At 33.9% G+C, this 18,445-nt stretch overlaps 1 protein-coding gene across 7 annotated transcripts; it reads right to left on the bottom strand.

Annotated features, from left to right (window-relative positions):
• On the bottom strand, window positions 1–14,965 carry LOC107901771 (SWI/SNF-related matrix-associated actin-dependent regulator of chromatin subfamily A-like protein 1). 7 transcript variants are annotated; one of them, XM_016827914.2, is made up of 24 exons: window positions 14,648–14,962; window positions 14,469–14,523; window positions 14,277–14,371; window positions 14,145–14,200; window positions 13,960–14,035; window positions 13,693–13,850; window positions 13,547–13,600; window positions 13,324–13,390; window positions 12,328–12,411; window positions 12,191–12,232; window positions 11,939–12,094; window positions 5,607–5,684; window positions 5,067–5,135; window positions 4,902–4,967; window positions 4,677–4,805; window positions 4,075–4,131; window positions 3,537–3,626; window positions 3,340–3,405; window positions 2,667–2,735; window positions 2,488–2,592; window positions 2,211–2,336; window positions 767–825; window positions 623–659; window positions 1–485 (listed from the first exon to the last, which is right to left on the bottom strand). In XM_016827914.2, exons 1-24 carry the CDS (start codon window positions 14,798–14,800, stop codon window positions 288–290), a joined length of 2,145 nt encoding a protein of 714 aa, XP_016683403.2. In that variant the 5' UTR covers window positions 14,801–14,962; the 3' UTR covers window positions 1–287. The 7 variants fall into 7 exon arrangements, 6 of the variants coding, with proteins under 6 accessions (XP_016683403.2, XP_040951233.1, XP_040951235.1 ...); XR_001685410.2 differs by lacking the exon at window positions 1–485 and having other exon boundaries at window positions 2,211–2,272; window positions 14,648–14,965; XM_041095299.1 differs by lacking the exons at window positions 4,902–4,967; window positions 5,067–5,135.
• Window positions 14,966–18,445: the final 3,480 nt, after the last annotated feature.

Raw genomic sequence — 18,445 nt, 5'->3', positions numbered from 1 at the left:
GAATAAAATTGTCAAAAATATCACATTACCAAAAGAATGTGGAAAAGATCCTATTAAGATTAGCCTCTAAATTCTAATATCTTTACACTATTAGAAACGCAAAACTACAAACTTAAAAAGTAACGTTTAAAATCCAGGCATGTATTCCATTCTCAAGATAATGGCAAAGGAATCTTGCGTTCCCAGAATTAACCCTAAGTGATGATGATACATATGATCGGATAGTGTAGACCAAGAGGATGATGTGTTCCATTAGTACAAAATTTACAACTCCACCTGCCTGATCTCTACATGTTCCTGGGGTATTTGAGCTTAGATTGATGTTCAGCATCATCCATGTTGATACAACGCTTCATGAAAGAATCCAGAGTTTTCTGCTTCCCTGGACTTCCTTGGTGAATCAGGTCGACAGTTTTCTGCTTTGTGGGACTTCTGTGTTCTTGGCTGCTTGAAACTTCCAAGGAATTCTCATGGCCATCTAGCATCTAATCATAAATAATTTGAGTTCAGTTTACCAACTTAAGGAAATTAAGAAGAACATTGTTTTATGAAACCACCTAAATTCGTATGATACTTTGCCATGTATCTGAATGTGTGATTGAGAGAAAGAGAAGCAAATTACCTGACCCAGATTTTCCAACTTGTTCTGAACAACATCCCTAAAAAAGTAAACCAATAATCAGATGTAATAAACGTCATCATCACATCTGTGTGTCAACATTCCCGAGAGACCGAGTTTACCAAATGAGATAAGGAAAGCACATACCATATGATGTCATCAACCGTGTCATTTGCCAGCAGATAGTATATATTCACAGAAGAGACCTAAGAATATGAAGACATACATGTCAGAGAACAAAAAAAATGAAAAGGACACCTAGCAGTGAGAGGAAATGCATTCGATAACAGGATTAGAAAAATTCTTGATCCAGATAAGTCATAGATAACATATGTGATAAGCAATTTTTCTCTCTGTTTCCCTGCAAGATTAGTAGATTATTAATAACATTGATCCCGTATCTATAAATTGTGATTGCGTTACAACTTTTAAGGCTTAGCAATAGGTAAAAAGCTAAAGCACCAATCAGTGAGTAATGAGATTCTTGTCCTTTACAACCTTCAAGCACAGTCCATTCAGACTTGTATTAAATTGGCTACATAATAAGTCATAAGCATGACTTTAGAATTTCGAATGATATCGAGTTTGAATATTTGCAATTTCTATTATATCAGAATCCGAATCTGTATAACTTTAAAATCCGACTTTAGTTATTTTCCGTATTAAATTCAAGTATTACAATACCAAATTAAATATTCATTGAATATCCGAAATTCACTTAATATAGTAAGTCAAAATTAAAATAGAAAATTACAAAGTGGACAATGGATTTGATTATCCGAATTCAAATTCACATCTGTTATCTGTAAAAGTAAAGTAAATTTGGATAATTGATATCCAAATCCATTATCTGCAAAAGTAAAATAGAATCAAATGATGGATATCCGAGGGATAATATCCATATCCACTGCGTATAGTAATTAAAATATCTGAATCCCCAATATCAGATATCCACAAATATCCACATCTACATTATCCCTTGCCATCCCTAGTTATCTGGTACCATCGCAATTTCAATAGCCCCTCTCTTGACAAGCATATCAATCTGAAATGCAACTCAAAATGCTAGATGAGAACTCAACATTTGGTGAAAAGACCAAGGGCTAAGGGTCATGTACTCCAAGGTGACTCAACGGAGAAAGGAAGAAAGCTATTTGAAAACTTATCTTATTTGTATATTTTATTATATTCTTGAGTTCAATTTCAATTTAATATACATTAACAATTTTTCAGATTACATTATTCATATTATTTCATTTCATTAGAATTTTCCCAGTATTAGAGCTTTAAGGTTGTATTTGGTATTTTACATTTCAACTACAGTTAAGGGCTTACCTACATATTAAAACTACTTTAAGGTTGAGGTGTTAAGTTTTGACTCATAAGAAAATGATATTCTAAAATATTTGATATTTTGGAGATTCTAATGAGACTTTCAGATTACATATACATCGTTTTTGTCTTTTGTAATTGTAAAACTTTAAGTACTCATCAGAGTCCAGCTTCAGTCATGCAAATATCATGATCATAAATTGCATAATGTCCGAAATGATATTCATCACAGATATAATTGCTATGGTCTGTGGTTTACCTGTCCAATCCTATGAGCACGATCTTCTGCTTGAATCAGGTCACCTGGAGTCCATGACAACTCTGCAAAGATAACCGTACTTGCAGCTGTTAAAGTTAATCCGACACCTCCAGCTTTGATAGAAAGCTGCAACCAGCAATACAAAAAGAAAACGGGGACTTAATAATGTCTGTCTATAGATTTTCTGATTTATACTGAAAATGAAAAATAAAAAACATAAAACTTATTGGAGGAATCACAAGAAATAATATGTATAAATATAAAGAAGCAGCCATACCACTGCTGCCTTGATAGCATCTTTCTCTTGAAAATCATTAACCAAAGCTTGCCTTGAGGATGCGGGGGTAGTACCATCAATTCGAATACAACCTACTTTCTTTTTCTGTAAGTTTGGAACGTCTTATAAGAAAGAGTCAAATCTTGAGAAAATTTCAAGATGAATTTAAGTGGCCTTACAAGAAGAAACTGATGTATTGCTTCAATCATGGGCTGATGGTGTGCAAATATTAAAAATTTGCAGTCTGCCTGCAATAATTACTTATAACAAATAAATATGTAAGGACCAATAAGTAATAAAATCTATCATGAGAATAACAATACAAGGTTAATGCAAACAGGAGAATCATGATTGCAAACACATGCCATGAGAACATATATTAAGAACATTGAGGGTCGAATATTTCAGGTGTCAGGTATCCTCGTTGGCTCTTCTATCAAGTTTTTGAGGTAGAGGAACTCAATATCTAGAACAAATGTAGATCACCATATTATATTTTATCAGTTTTAAGATGGAATTTCAGATCTTGAAGGATATTTTTCACAAGGATGGTACCGTAGAATCAGAACCAAAGAAGATCCAGATAAGCTAATAAATTTGGATATAACACATTCCACATCTAATAACTGGCATGCAAGTACATATGCAAATTGTTAGAACAGTTACATTTGGGAACTTAAAGTTGTATTAGTGATAGGCTTCTATTAACATGGTGGATTCAGGGAAAAAAAGAATTAAGCTTATAACTATAATATGAATTATCCTTAATCATGATGAGACTTGTTTACACAAAATGGTTCCTGTGTACAATTATGCAGTGCACAGATTTATTAAGACAAGTATAAAACGTACCTCAACAATAGTTCCTAGATAATCTAGAACTGCAGGGATCTTGGCTTCAGCAGAATCAGTATAAATCTGGACGATGAGGATGGAATAAGGAATTTAGTCTAGCTTCAATTATAGATGAAAAAGATGGCAATACTACAAAAGAAATTGCACATGTCTTCTATTTCAACTCAGAATAAATGAGGAATATTTATAAAGACCTTATTTATGAGATTCTTCTGCACAAGTTTGAGTGATTTAACCTCCTCTTCTGACTTGCACATGGTGATTTTGCCCTTTACAACCTCCAACTAAAAAGCAGTTAGGCGGCACTTTTAGATCTGTATCACTCTAGAAAAACCTTCCAAAAGAACGCACTCAATGCTAATAAATGACATACACTTTTCCACCTCAGACTTACATTAAGATTATAGCATATTAAGTCAAACATGATGGCAAAGTCACTGATATACGAAAAAAAAAGAAGTATGAGCTACTGTAGGCACATCAGCATACAAGAACCTAATTAAATGGGAACCTAAAAGTAGAAAACAATTGTCCAAACTGAATGATCTACTCATGTATCAGCAAAAATCTGAATTACAAGATCAGCCAATATCTATATCAAATTATCAATATTAATATATCATGTACTATACAAATCAGTCCAATAAATTCAAGATCTATGTAGAACTGCAATTCCAGCATTGATTCAGAGTAAATTCAAATTAACAAACAACAATTGCAGATTGAATTTACCTCACAAAATAAACAACTGATCCATTTCATATCCTTTTCAGTCAATTCTAGGAACACCTGAGTATTTATTTCAAATTACAAAAACAAGTTAAAGTAGAGATCAACACTGTACAAGAAAACACTCGTACAATGGTATAATGTACATGCATATACGTGTATCAATAGCTGCAGTGACCCAGTGAAATAAAAATTGGATATTATGAACAACATTGACTAGGAAATCTTTTTGTGCCAAAAGAAAACAACTTTTTATCCTAAATGCCAAGATTTAATAAATTTCCAAAAGAACAAAAGAAGCTATGCTTAATTGATATCCACAACTACATGAGAGTTGGATGCATGTCCTGAAAGTTTCCAACCAGACTGCAGCTGCATCATTAATCTTATTATTCAATTTCAAAATGTTTGTTGTTAAGTAGTCCAATAAATTGTTGATGGTTCCCACTTCTTTTACTTCTTTAGACAAGAAAAGTATAATGTAATTGATTATAGCCAAAAGCAACATTTTTTATAATTCAAATATTCAATATGAAGCTCACTAATATGAGGCAAGCAAGCTGAAAAGGAAGATCAGACAACAGAACTTTAGCATACATCTGTACCTGTTGCCTACGCTTCATGGGTAGCTGATAAAGAACATCCTTCTTAAGCCTGCGGATCATGACTGTAGCCTTCATCAAATTGTGCAATTCTTCATGGTTACTAGCACCTTGATAAGTTCCAAATACTCCCTGGAAGATTGGTACAAGAAAAACGTTGTTCAATACCTAATGTAATGGCAATCCTTAAGTTTAAAGATCTGCCAACCTCAAATGAATGTCACTTACGCCTTTGCAATATTGTTCACCATACTCATACACTTTCCTATATACAGTAGGATACAAGGCTTCCAGCTGCCAGTTGTACAGAAATTTTGACAGAATTACTAAAATGCAAAATCAGAACACTCTAAAATCTTGCAAACCATATTTCCTACATAGCAATTAAAAAACCTGCTTGAACAGCTCAATTGGGCGGGATAAAGCTGGAGTTCCAGTAAGCAATATTGCATACTGAGCTTTCTGAAATTTCAACCAAAAGCAACAATAAGAAACACTAAAAGGAATCAAAGATGCAGTAAAATAGTTCATAATATTTTTAGCTATTTATGTTTATTCATGCATGCTTCTTTTCATCCATATTAACAATCAGCAAGCTCATTTGATTTAAGCACTTTTTTCTCTATTTGGAAAATTTCTTGCTGCTTGCTTCATCCCACCCACCCTGGCAATTTGTCATGATCATACTACCTGAGTGGTGAAACAGTATTTCTCTGGCCTTTTACATTGTCTATATAAAATTTTTATCCGCTTCAATCGGTAAATTAGCTAACTGGAACATTTTGAAAACACCAAACCTAAGTGTCTGTTGTGGCTTAAGGTGAATAATTTTCATTCAGCAAATTAAGGTATTCACAATATATTTAAAGTGTGAATATAGTCAATAGAGAGGTAGATTTAAGTTTACATCATCACTTATTAAAAGAGAAATACCTTTATAATGGGAAGGGAAGCAGTTGTCCTCTTTGCTTGAGCATTTTTCAAAAAGTGAGATTCATCTGCAATCACAACCTACAATAAGGGGAAAATCAATGGTAGAAGCATATGCAAACAAGAACAATTACCATGTAAACAGGACATCAATAAGCTTCATGCAAGAGTGGTATACTCAAAACACACAAACATGCATTCCTAACAAGTACAAAAAACCAAGTCAAACTGTTCCTGCAAAATATAATGTGTCCTATGGCCTTCCAAAAAATATAAAGTCCCTAACATAGAAAACTGTAAAGATTTTTGCAGTCATTTTCATTCTTTATAAACTAAGCAGTCCCTTAACCGAACAAAGCATGTTGAGATTGATAGGCATTTTATTGCTGACCAAGTCAACAAAAAGACAACCACTCTTTCATACATTCCTTCAGAAGGACAGATTGCAGACATTCTTACTAAGGCTTTGCCAAAGCCTAGTTTCAATAAATTCCTATTCAAGCTGGGATTATACAATGTATATCCTAATTGTGTACGTGGATGACATAATTCTTACTGGAGATGATGAGGAAGAGATTAGCAATTTGAAGAAGTAATAGTTTGTATATATAAATTAGAGTAATTCTCTGTATTTCTATATTATTCAATATAACATATTACACCTTTATATATACAAATTATTTCTCTAATTTAGGAAACTCTAAGTTAGGAAAGATACTAATATTAGGAGATATGATCCTTTAAAATAAGGGATTGTAATAAAAAGAATATTTTCAAAATCCCTTAATTGAAGGGATGACATATATATCTATAATTCCTACACTCCCCCTCAAGCTGGAGGTTATACATTGTATAATCCCAGCTTGAATAGGAATTTATTGAAAACAGGCTTTGGCAAAGCCTTAGTAAAAATGTCTGCAATCTGTCCTTCTGAAGGAATGTATGAAAGAGTGGCTGTCTTTTTGTTGACTTGGTCAATAATAAAATGCCTATCAATCTCAACATGCTTTGTTCGGTTATGTTGACTGGGTTCTTGGCAATCTGAATGACAGATTGATTATCACACAAAACTTCAAAGTGATCTTCCTGATTAGCGCCAAATTCTTTTAATAATTTAAGTAGCCAAATTCCTTCACATATTCCCAAAGCTAGTGCTTTAAATTCAGCTTCAGCACTAATTCTTGAAACGACAGATTGTTTTTTACTTCTCCAAGTTGTAAGGTTACCCCAAACAAAAGTGCAATAGCCACTAGTGGATCTTCTTTCAGTGAGATCTCCTGCCCAACTAGAGTCTGTAAAAATCTTAACAGTTCTGTCTTGTGTCTTCTTAAACATTAAGCCGTGTCCTGGAGTTTTCTTCAAGTATTTAAGAATTCTATTTGCTGCTGTCATATGCTCTTCAGTAGGATTAGTCATGTGTTGACTTATCACATTTACGGGAAAGGCTATATCTGGCCTCATCAAGGATAAGTATATTAGTCTCCCAACTAATCTTTTTAAGGGATCATATCTCCTAATATTAGTATCTTACAGGAAAGTCATGTGTTTTCTTTTTTATTACAATCCCTTATTTTAAGGGATCATATCTCCTAATATTAGTATCTTTCCTAACTTAGAGTTTTCTAGATTAGAAAAATAGTTTGTATATATAAAGGTGTAATATGTTCTATTAAATAATATAGAAATACAGAGAATTACTCTAATTTATATATACAAACTATTACTCCTTCAAATTGCTAATCTCTTCCTCATCATCTCCAATAAGAATTATGTCATCCACGTACATAATTAGGATAGCTTTCTTATTTGTAAAAGTTACCTTTATGAAGAGTGTATGATCGGCAAGGGACTGCTTGTAGCCGTTTTTAAGAATGACTTTAGTGAACCTCTCGAACCAAGCCCTGGGTGATTGTTTTAACCTGTATAGAGACTTGTTGAGCTTGCAAACCTTGTTGCTACCTTCAACAGACTTTAAGCCAGGTGGCAATTTCATATAGACTTCTTCCTCTAGCTTGCCATTAAGAAATGCATTTTTTACATCAAGTTAGTGTAATTGCCAATCGCAATTTACAGCCAAACTTAGAAGTACTCAAACAGTGTTAAGCTTTGCCACAGGTGCAAAAGTTTCTGTGAAATCTATCACATATGTTTGCGTAAAGTCTCTAGCCACTAGTCTAACTTTGTATCGTTGATACTGCCATTGGAGTTATACTTTACAGCAAAGATCCATTTACAGCCAACAGCCTTTTTTCCTTGAGGAAGATCTGTAACGGTCCAAGTAATATTTTTCTCTAGTGCACAAATTTCCTCTTCAACAGCCCTTCTCCATTTTGGATCCTTTCGAGCTTTAGCTATGCTTGTGGGAACCTATTTTTTATCCAAGGTTGTTGTAAATGCTTGAAAAAAGGCATCAATAAATTATAACCAGTAAATTTTTCAATAGGATGCTTGATGCACTGTCTAACCCCTTTTCTAATAGCAATAGGGAAGTCATCTAGAGTATTAGACTTACTGATTTCTTCTTCCATTTCGACAGCTGGACCCAAATCCAATTCTCGGCAAGAATCAGATTGCAAAACAGTCTCAAGGATATGTTTTCTTTTTCTTGTGTAGACACGAAGCTGTTTGGGTGGTGTTTTTGGAAGACTTTCAGTGGGAGCAAGTGTATTTTCAAGAAGGGTGTTTAAAGTAGGTGTTAGTGAATTAGTGATAGGTATTACAGGAAAATCAATTGGAGTAGTCACGGGTGACAAATCTGCAGGTAAAAACGAAAATAGTGGCAATTCTGAAGGTTGAGAATGAAGATTAGGAGATACCTGATGTGGCTGAAAATCACTCCATGGCTCCCCCTGAATTTCAGCCGGAGTGAAATAAGGATCCTGCTCATAAAATGTTATATCCATCGTGGTAAAAAATCGTTTAGAAGAAGGATGATAGCATTTATAACCCTTCTTAAGTGAAGATACCCAACCAATACACATTTTAAAGACTTAGGGTCTAACTTGGACTTATTCTGGATAAAAATAGTGCAGCCAAAGATTTTAAGTGGCAGAATGGAGGAGATAGGCTTAAAATGGGGAAAATGCTGCAAAAATATAGATTGAGGTGTTTGAAATTTTAAAACCTTACTAGGCATTCGGTTGATTAAATACGTGGCAGTTAATAAGGCTTCCCCCCACAAATATTTGGGAACATTAGTTGTAAACAGAAAAGAATGAGTGACTTCAAGGAGGTGCCTATTTTTCCTTTCAGCAATGCCGTTTTGCTGTGGGGTTCCAACACAAGAACTAAGCTGAACTGTCATTTTCCCTAAAAAAATCACCCAAAGACCTAGCAAAAAATTCACTTCCATTATCAGATTTAAAGAGCTAGATTTTAGACACAAATTGAGTGAGAACCATATTATAAAATTTCGAAAAAACACCAGCAGTTTCAGATTTATCATTCAGCAAATAAGTCCAAGTTATCCTACCGTGATTATCAATGAAAGTGATAAACCACTTACAATTATCAGCATTCTTTACCCGAGGACCCCAAATATCACTATGGATCAAAGAAAAAGGGTGAGAAGGCTTGTATGGAGAAGGAAAATAAGATGATTTAGTATGTTTGGCAAGAGAGCAAATTTTGCAAGAAAAAAATTTAGCCTTTTACTAATGAATAGAGCAGGAAACAATTTTGCAAGGTATCAAAAACTAGGATGGCCTAAACGAAAGTGTCATAACATAACAGTATCAACTTTTTTTAAAGCGGTGAAAGATTTGGAGATCTCGATTTTAGGAGAGAGGGGAGGATGTACAGGCCATTCTGCAAGCTAGCCTTACCAATCATCTTCTTCGAGTTCAGTGCCTGTAAAGTACAATCAAGATCATTAAAAATTGCATGACAATGCAAGTCTATGGAAATTTTACTTACGGAAATGAGATTGCAAGCCAGATTTGGTACAAAGAGAATATTTTTAAGTGCAATTTGTTCATTGAGAACAACAATGTCATGTCCTATTTTGCACAAGGAACCATCGGTCGTTTTGACAGCTTTACTAAAGATTTGGAAAAAAGTATGAAACAAGGCCTTGTTACGAGTCATATGATCCGTAGCACCAAAATCGAGGATCCAATTAGGAGTCAACTGGGAGAAGAAAAATGCTGTAGAAGAAGGTTTACCTTCTGGTTTTTTCATGACAAGATTACCTTCACAAGACCCCTGAAACTTTCCAAACAATTTTTGAAGTTCAGCAATCTGCTCTCTGGTGAAGCTAGTGATAAATGTGGCAACGACAAGGCTTGATTTATTATCTCAAGAGTTCTTGGACTTCCAGTCTTGAGGCTTACCATGAAACTTCCAACACTTCTCCTTGGAGTGACCGGGCTTTTTGCAATGATCACACCAAGGTCTCCCCCATTTGGAAGAGGGAGACGAGTGATTTGTTAGTAAGGCAGATCCTTCAGGAGTGGAATATGGTTCATCAAGCAGCATCACACACCTTCGGTTTTCTTCCTTCTTGACCATAAAGAAGGCCTCTCAAAGGGAGGGTAGAGGAGAAATAGCCAGGACCCTGCCGCGAACCTCGTCCAGGTTCTTGTTTAAGCCTTGTAGAAATTGAAAAAGCCTTCGCTAAGTGACAATTTGTTGATAAAGGGCAGCATCTCTGGGATCTGCCCAATCATGCTGTGCATACAAATCTAATTGCTGCTAAAGAGCGGTAAGGGTATTGTAGTAGAGAGTAATGGGCATAGTTCCTTGCTTAAGGGTGGCTGCTTGATTTTCAACATGATACAATTCGGCAATGTTATCAGTGCTAGAGTAGGTTTCGCGAACTGCACTCCAGATGTCAACGGCTGTGGTGTAAAGAACAAACTTTCTACTTATACTCAGGTTCATGGAATTAAGAAGCCAAGTCATAACCTGACCATTGTCACGCATCCACTTAGCAAAATCAGTGTTAGGCACAGCAGGCTTCTTGATTTCACCAGTAACATAGCTCAATCTTTCTCTGCCCAAGAGAAAAATCTTAACCAATTGGGACCATTCTAGAAAATTATTGTCATTCAATCGATGACAGGTGATAGTCAAACCAAACGAATCTGATTGAGCATTAGAACCAGAAAAATTTTCTGGTTTTGAAGTAATCTCCAGAATAGAAAGAGATGTAGAAGAAGAAGTCTCGAACATGGTCTAGATTAGAAAAAAATCGTAACCTGCTCTGATACCAAATAGAAATTAGAGTAATTCTCTGTATTTCTATATATTTAATAGAACATATTACACCTTTATATATACAAACTATTTCTCTAATTTAGGAAACTCTAAGTTAAGAAAAATACTAATATCAGGAGATATGATCCCTTAAAATAAGGGACTGTAATAAAAAGAATATTTTCAAAATCCCTTAACTGAAGGGATGACATATATTTCTATAATTCCTACAGCATGCACCTAGGTGCACACCTCAAACCCTTTCAGGCAAGGAGTATTTGACAAGGCAGACACCTAGTGTGCCTTTCTGTAAGGAAATAGGCACAATAAAAGCCGTCTGATTAATATTCTCCTTAATTTCTTTTTTTTTTAATACACCTTTACTAATAAAAAAGGAGATAATATCAAACTTACTATGGCTAAATGTTTGAATACTCAATAAAGTCATGGGACTATAAGATGAATCATGCATATTTGGCAACACAAGAGAAGGATAATTTTGTAGTTTTATAAGAAAAAATCACAAACACAAACATACCTATTGCACCTTACTTCATTTTGTTGAGTTTTTTGTTTTTCCTTTTGGCACTTTACGCCTTAGGCAATAAATAATGCCTAGAATGCACCTTGCGCTCTTAACAACACTAAAATAACCCAAGATCTTTTAGTATACATGTCGCTATTTAAGAAGCGAGTCGTATCATCTTCATGATTTGGTATTATTTTTGGAGGTCCATAACATCTTAGTGTCATGTATAGTATAAATAAATATATACAAGCAGAAAACACAATTATTATTGGAGATTGAATAGTAAAAATTGACCTGTAAACTTTTGGATTTGTTATTGGTTATCAGTTTCCATGTTTTCTTAACTTTCGGACCATCCATCCCACCGTTCTAATCATTTACCTGTTTCTACAGAATAGGCAGTTTAGATACCATATCAAAGTTGGACTATCTTAAAATTTTTATTCATCTCACTAGTTTCACCATTTTAAACTTTCTTTGCTCACTATTACCCTTTAGTTATAGTTATAGACGATGAATTCAAGGTGACAATAACAACATATTGAAATGTATAAAATGCAAAACATAAAAAGATTGAATAAAACTTGAAAGGTAAAAAGATTGTACTCACCTTGAACTCAGATGCCATTAATACATTTTCAAGTTTTGCTACCAAATCATAGGAGATGATGTTGAAAAGGCCATCAAGATGAATATCACCCTTGCTATTTGAGGATAATATTGTGAATCCACTTCTGTTTGACCCACCCATTTGGGAGAAAACAACCTGTAAATGTTGATAGTATCTTTTCCAGTATTTCTTCAATTTTGTTCCAAGTCATAAAAGTAAAAGGAAACATGAAAAGGAATCAAGAGAACATACAACAATATCTGGTGGAGGAATATTTAGCCATTGTTCAATCATCTGCATAATGGAAAAAAGTACAAGCATTTTCCCAAAATAAAGAACTAAAAAAAAAATCCTAAAAACCCTTAAACATGAAGTTGATGAGAACTCACCGAAGCCCAATGCAAACGCAAAGAAGATGGCGCAAGTATAAGAACAGGCCAAGAGTCACGAACGCATGCAGCAACAGCAATAGCCTGCAAAGTCCAGAAGGGTTTAATATGTAGCACCAAACAGAAAATAAATATAATACTTTCAAAGAATAAATATAAACCATGTTCTCTTTGTTACACTTTCAAAGAATGTTGAAACAACATGATCTTTTCAAAATTTTATTCTAGTTTTTTGTGATCAAAACACAACTTTTTAATACTTAACATCAAACTCCAAAGTCCAAACAATTAAGAGCAAGTCATCAAACACCAATATATCTCCTTGATACATCTTTCTATTATAATAGGTTGTCTGCGGACAGAAGAATGATAAAGAGGTGGAAGCATTACTACATAGCATTCCTTGAGTGAAAAACAACAATATCATAGAACTCCAAAAGGAAATGGTAAAGATTCATGGCTGGTGTAATAAATGAAAAATGACCAATCATGAAAGTAAAAAAAAAGTTACTTATTATACTACATAAAATAAAAGATTCAAATGGCTACCCATAACCAAAAATTGCAAGTTATCAACATATTGACCATCTCAAAGGTCATAATACACTAAACCTTTATTATAATTTTCATTTCAGGGGAGAAAATATAACATTGTCAGTACATGATAAATAAATTAGAAAAACATGAGTTTCAACCATATACACACTGCTGTCATCAACAAGCAACAAAGCATATCAAGAATGCCCAAAGAAAAGAAAAAACCTCAGAATGGTCACAGATTCTGTCTTTAACTCTTTATAATGAGCTAAAACCAAGTGTGGACCGCTATGTAGCTAGATAATTCATATAAATGTATTGTAGAACAGAACAGTTCAGATTTAAATATGTATGTATGTATGTATGTATGTATGTATGTATGTATGTATGTATGTATGTATGTATGTATGTATGTATGTATGTATGTATGTACGTACGTATGTACCAACAAGTACTTGCCTGTAAAGTCTTTCCTAGTCCCATTTCATCAGCTAGAAGTGCCCGTCCTCCATGTTGCAACACAAACCTGAGGAAAAGAATAACCTATAGTAAAAGCATCACAGACATAAGACCATGGAAAGAGAAGGTAAAAGTTCTTATTTTCTTAGAAAAAGGCACTAATTCATGTACATCACAAAGAAAAGCTTGAGGGGGAAAACTCTCCACAGTACTTATCACATACCTAACACCCTCCCGCTGAAACGGTAGAAGCTTTGACTCAATAGACTTAGGAATCCTGTGATACAACTCTTGAGGGAAAAAAAGAGAGGAAGAAGCCAAGACATAAGGGGAAAAATACTAACTCCATAATTGTATAAAAGTGAATACCAATAGCAAACTGAAATATAGGCAACAAGTGAAGAGTAATGGTCTATCAAGGAAAGTTGGCAAGGAAACATTCTTCCGCACATATCAAATCCTTGAAGATCTGGCTGTGCAGAGGCAGCTGCAATAGCACGTTGCACCAAGGGATGTAAATTCTCTACCTTGATAACATTAGAAGAAAATATTGAGCTATATTGAAGTACACAGCAGTTTAGCAACAAGGTAATGTGTTCTTAATGTGAGGAGAAACAAAATGAAATTATCCATGACCTCAATATTACAACCAGGTACTTCACAAGGAACTTTTTCTGCCAATGACAAAGATGATTGTGGGAACATCCATAATCTGCGGGTTCAACAGCATCTTATCAGGCTATGGCTGAATTTACCAACCATTGAGTCATAATTGCAATGAAAAAGAAAAGGCAGATATAAATTGAGAGTGAAAGAGGAACCTTTCTTTTGCATTCCAAGTGGCTTTAGGGATCTTACGAAAAGCATCTACTAAAACCTAAGTAAGGATAAAAACATAGAGGGTAAGTGCATAAGTAAAAGCATTTTCAGTCTGAGGAATGAATGTATTTTACCTGATTATAGGGAAACTTTGCAGCAATGTTTCCAGTGGCGTGGAGAATAAATTTGAGAGAAACCTTGGGAAGTTGTTCCTTGGAGCACTGATCAGCTGTTGAACAGAAATATGTTCAAAGCAATGCTAGCGCCTTACATTTATATAGAACAATAGAAGTAACAAGTACAAAAATGAAAAGAAAGCAACTTACCAGGGTTTGCTTTGGGCGCAATTGATGAAGGCAATGTTCTGGACGGAACTTCACCCTGTATCATAATCATAAATGAAAAGAGAAGAAGATTGAAAACCCAAAAAAACTAAAAACGAACCCAGAATCATAATCGAAAAAGAAACCCCAGGAAAGTAAAGCAAAAAAGAGAAAGTAATTGCCTTTTGAGAAAGAGAATGGATGACGGATTGTTGTTGATTGGTAGACAAAGAGGAAGAAGAAGAAGAGTGGCGTTGCTGAGAGATCTTCTGGAGAGCATCTCTTTCAAGAAAATCCAATTCTTCAACGCTCAACTCCCATTCATCCAACTCCATTTTTGCAAACCAGTAGTTTCGCGCCCAGTTTGTCTTTGTTCCCTCTCTTATATAATTGAAATTGAAATGCTTCTCTTTATTTGGTTCTTGCTTTGATTTTTTTCCTCAGTTCGGGGATTTTCTTCAAAAATATCTTGAACAATATAGAATAAGATTTGAATTTTATTTTCTTTTTGATTTGGTATATATTATTCATGATATTTAAATTAATTAAAAACTGCAACAAAAGCTGGGATGTAGCTGATTTTTACTTTTGGGAGAAAATTTATTAAAATATTTTTATTTATACTAACTATTTAAAAATATATAAAAAAATTAAATTAAATTAAAATTTATTTATCATTATATTAAATTATTTAAATATTTCATATATAGTAATATTAAATTATTTATTATATTTAAATTTTTAAAATATTTTATGTATCATTAATTTTTCAAATAATTTATATTAATTACTTAAAAAGTATTTAAATTTTATAATTCATGTATTATTATATTAAATTATTTAAATATCATACAACTTAATTAATTTTTAATTTTTCACTATCATGTTAAAAAGAAAACATTTTAACATTCAACCACAAGTTTTTCAGCAATAAAAAACATTAAAATTTAATCAATTACATTTTTTTACAACACTTTCTACCATACTTTTAAAAGCAATTTTTCTAAAACAACATTTCTGAAAAGTACTTTTCAAGTGCAACAACAATAAAGAATTAACTTTAAGAATACATGTAGAAAAATGTCTTAAGTATTGCCAATTTCATCTATTAATTTTTCACTAGTAAATTTATTTTACAAATTTAATTTTTATATTTTTAAATTTTACTTAAATTTGTCATCCTAAATTTTACTATAAATCTTGAACTATATTTAAGTCATATTGTTAATGTCATATTTATTCTAATATATTATATAATAATTTTTTATTTTATGTGATTAATATAAAGTAATATTATTTAAATTATTGAACATCTGTGATAGAGGGTTGCGCGCGGACCAAGATCGAGTTGTCAAGTCACGGGAAACTCCTACGAAGAAAACGCTAAACACTTGGATCTGAAACGAAGCAGAAAGATCAAATCTTAGAATTTCCAGATTTGAAATAAAACATCTAAAACAGCAAAAAATAAACCAAGAATCGAAACACTTATTATTAGGGAATTCGAAAGTTAAGAACACGTGAATAAACTTCAAAGAAGCCTCTAATTCAACCGAATCTGTCAATTGCACCAAAACAGAAAGTTAATTCAACAGATCACAAAAAGAACGAAAATTGATTTAGAATGAGGAATCGTGCAGCAAGAAAGAGGGAAATTATGGATTCAGAATGATCTTTGATAATCAAGAACGATTATGAGCTTCCCAAACCGAATCTGAAAAGATTAACATCCAAAACAGCAGATCAAACTCTAAATTCCAGCAAACCGAATTTAATCAGAATTGTGATGAATAGACGACAAGATCAATGGAAAAGATGAATTAATGATCGATTCTTGCTGCCAAGAAGGATGTCGATAAGTTTCTTTAATGTTGAAGAAGGCTGGAAACGCAACAAGAAATCTTAAACAAGTTAGATAATGAAATCGACACAAGCAGAAATTAAAACGAGATTGAACAGCAAGAAAATAAAGATAAAGTCCTAAGAAGCCTTGAAATCCCAATAGATTTCACAACTCCCTTCAAACGGCTCTAATCTCCCCCCCAATGAAGAACAATGGCAAGAAGAAGGCTGAAGATGACTCCCACAATCTAAAAGATTGTTAAAACTACTTCTAAAGAAAACTCAAGAGAAAATTCTTGGAGAACTCAAAGAGAATTTTCACTCACAAACAAATCTGAAAATTTAATGTAATTCAAGGTGTTTTCTAAGGGTGGCCGACCAAGCCTTAATATAGGCCTTCAAACTATTTCCTATCCCTATTAGGAAAACTAAAAATAAAATAAAACCTAATTAACTTCAAGGGAAATTCGTCCAAGGCTTTTAATGGGCTTCTTGTGCCGAATTTTTACATAAGAATAAAAAATAAAAATTTAAACTAAGTATTTAAAAATAAAACTTTACAAATTGGGCCAATTTAATAATTTGACCTAATTTTCAACTAAGTATGATTTGAACTTCTTGGTTGGGCTTGGAACATCTTATTGGGCCTTGCCTTCAGGAACTTGGGCTTATAGTCCGTCTCCTACCGAAATTGGTTCGTTGATGCTCGTAACAGGGATCCAATGCGCCTTAGCTGCAAGATTCGGTTTATTGGACCAAGATTTCCAAGATTTGAAATCTTGATTTTCTTGATTCTTGAAATAGCTCCAAACAGCAAAATTGGACCAAGATTCGGTTTCTTGATTTTCTTGAAAACAAGAAAGTGAATCTTGATTTTCTTTTTCTTTCGTGTACGCATCTAAGGCCTTGCTAATAAATTCTTGAATGGTTCTATTTAGTTTTGAACGCATTTGTCTGGCCTTTGACCTCGTTATTGGGCCTTGTGGTAATTTGAGCCCATCACGTTCCTGAGCTTGAATTGGGCCTTTGTGACTCGTATCATTCCCTCCTTCCTCAAAAAGATTCGTCCTCGAATCTGAAAAATCAAATGGAGATAAGTCAGCCACATTGAAAGTAGAACTTACATTGTACTCACCGGGTAGATCAATTTTGTAGGCATTATCATTGATCCGCTCGAGTACTTGGAAAGGCCCATCGCCCCTTGGGTCCAACTTGGTCTTTCTTTTTGTAGGAAATCATTCTTTCCTCATATGGATCCAAACCCAATCTCCGGGTTAAGGAGAACCCATTTGGGCCCCTTGTTTGCTTTGTTGGTGTTGACGTCATTTGTTTTGGCTATTCGTTGCCTAGCCTTCTCATGTAAGGATTTCACCAACTCAGCTTTCTGTTCACCATCTAAATTAACAATATGTTCAAGTGGTAATGGCGCAAGATCAAGTACTGTTAGTGGGTTAAAATCATAAACAAGTTCAAATGGAGAATAACCAGTTGTAGAATGAATAGACCTATTATATGCAAATTCAACAAATGGTAGACATTGTTCTTTCCCACAACAGATCATAATAAGGCTCCTAGAATGCGATTAACTACCTCAGTTTGGCCATCAGTTTGAAGGTGACATGTAGTTGAATAAAGTAATTTCGTACCAAGCTTACCCCACAATACCTTCCAAAAGTGGCTAAGGAATTTGACATCTCTGTCAGAAACAATTGTTTTAGGGATGCCATGAAGTCTTACTACCTCTTTAAAGAATAAGTCTGCCACATGTGTAGCATCATCTGTTTTGTGACAAGGAATAAAATGTGCCATCTTTGAAAACCTGTCAACAATAACAAATATACTATCTCTGCCTTTCTTAGTTCGAGGCAAACCTAGAATAAAATCCATGGATAAGTTTACCCATGGTGAAGTAGGAATCGGTAAAGGAGTGTAAAGGCCATGAGGCATTACCTTAGATTTTGCTTGTTTACATGTAATGCACTTAGAACATACCTTTTCGACATCCTTTTTCATATGTGGCCAATGGAAGTGTTCTCGCAAGATGTCTAGTGTTTTGGCCACTCCAAAATGTCTCATTAAACCCCCACTATGGGCCTCATGCATCAATAAGTCTCGCATGGAACACTTTGGTATGCATA

The sequence above is a fragment of the Gossypium hirsutum genome, chromosome D06 (assembly GCF_007990345.1).
Source record: "Gossypium hirsutum isolate 1008001.06 chromosome D06, Gossypium_hirsutum_v2.1, whole genome shotgun sequence".
NCBI classification, from domain to species: Eukaryota; Viridiplantae; Streptophyta; class Magnoliopsida; order Malvales; family Malvaceae; genus Gossypium; species Gossypium hirsutum.
This window is presented reverse-complemented; position numbering and strand designations above follow the sequence as displayed.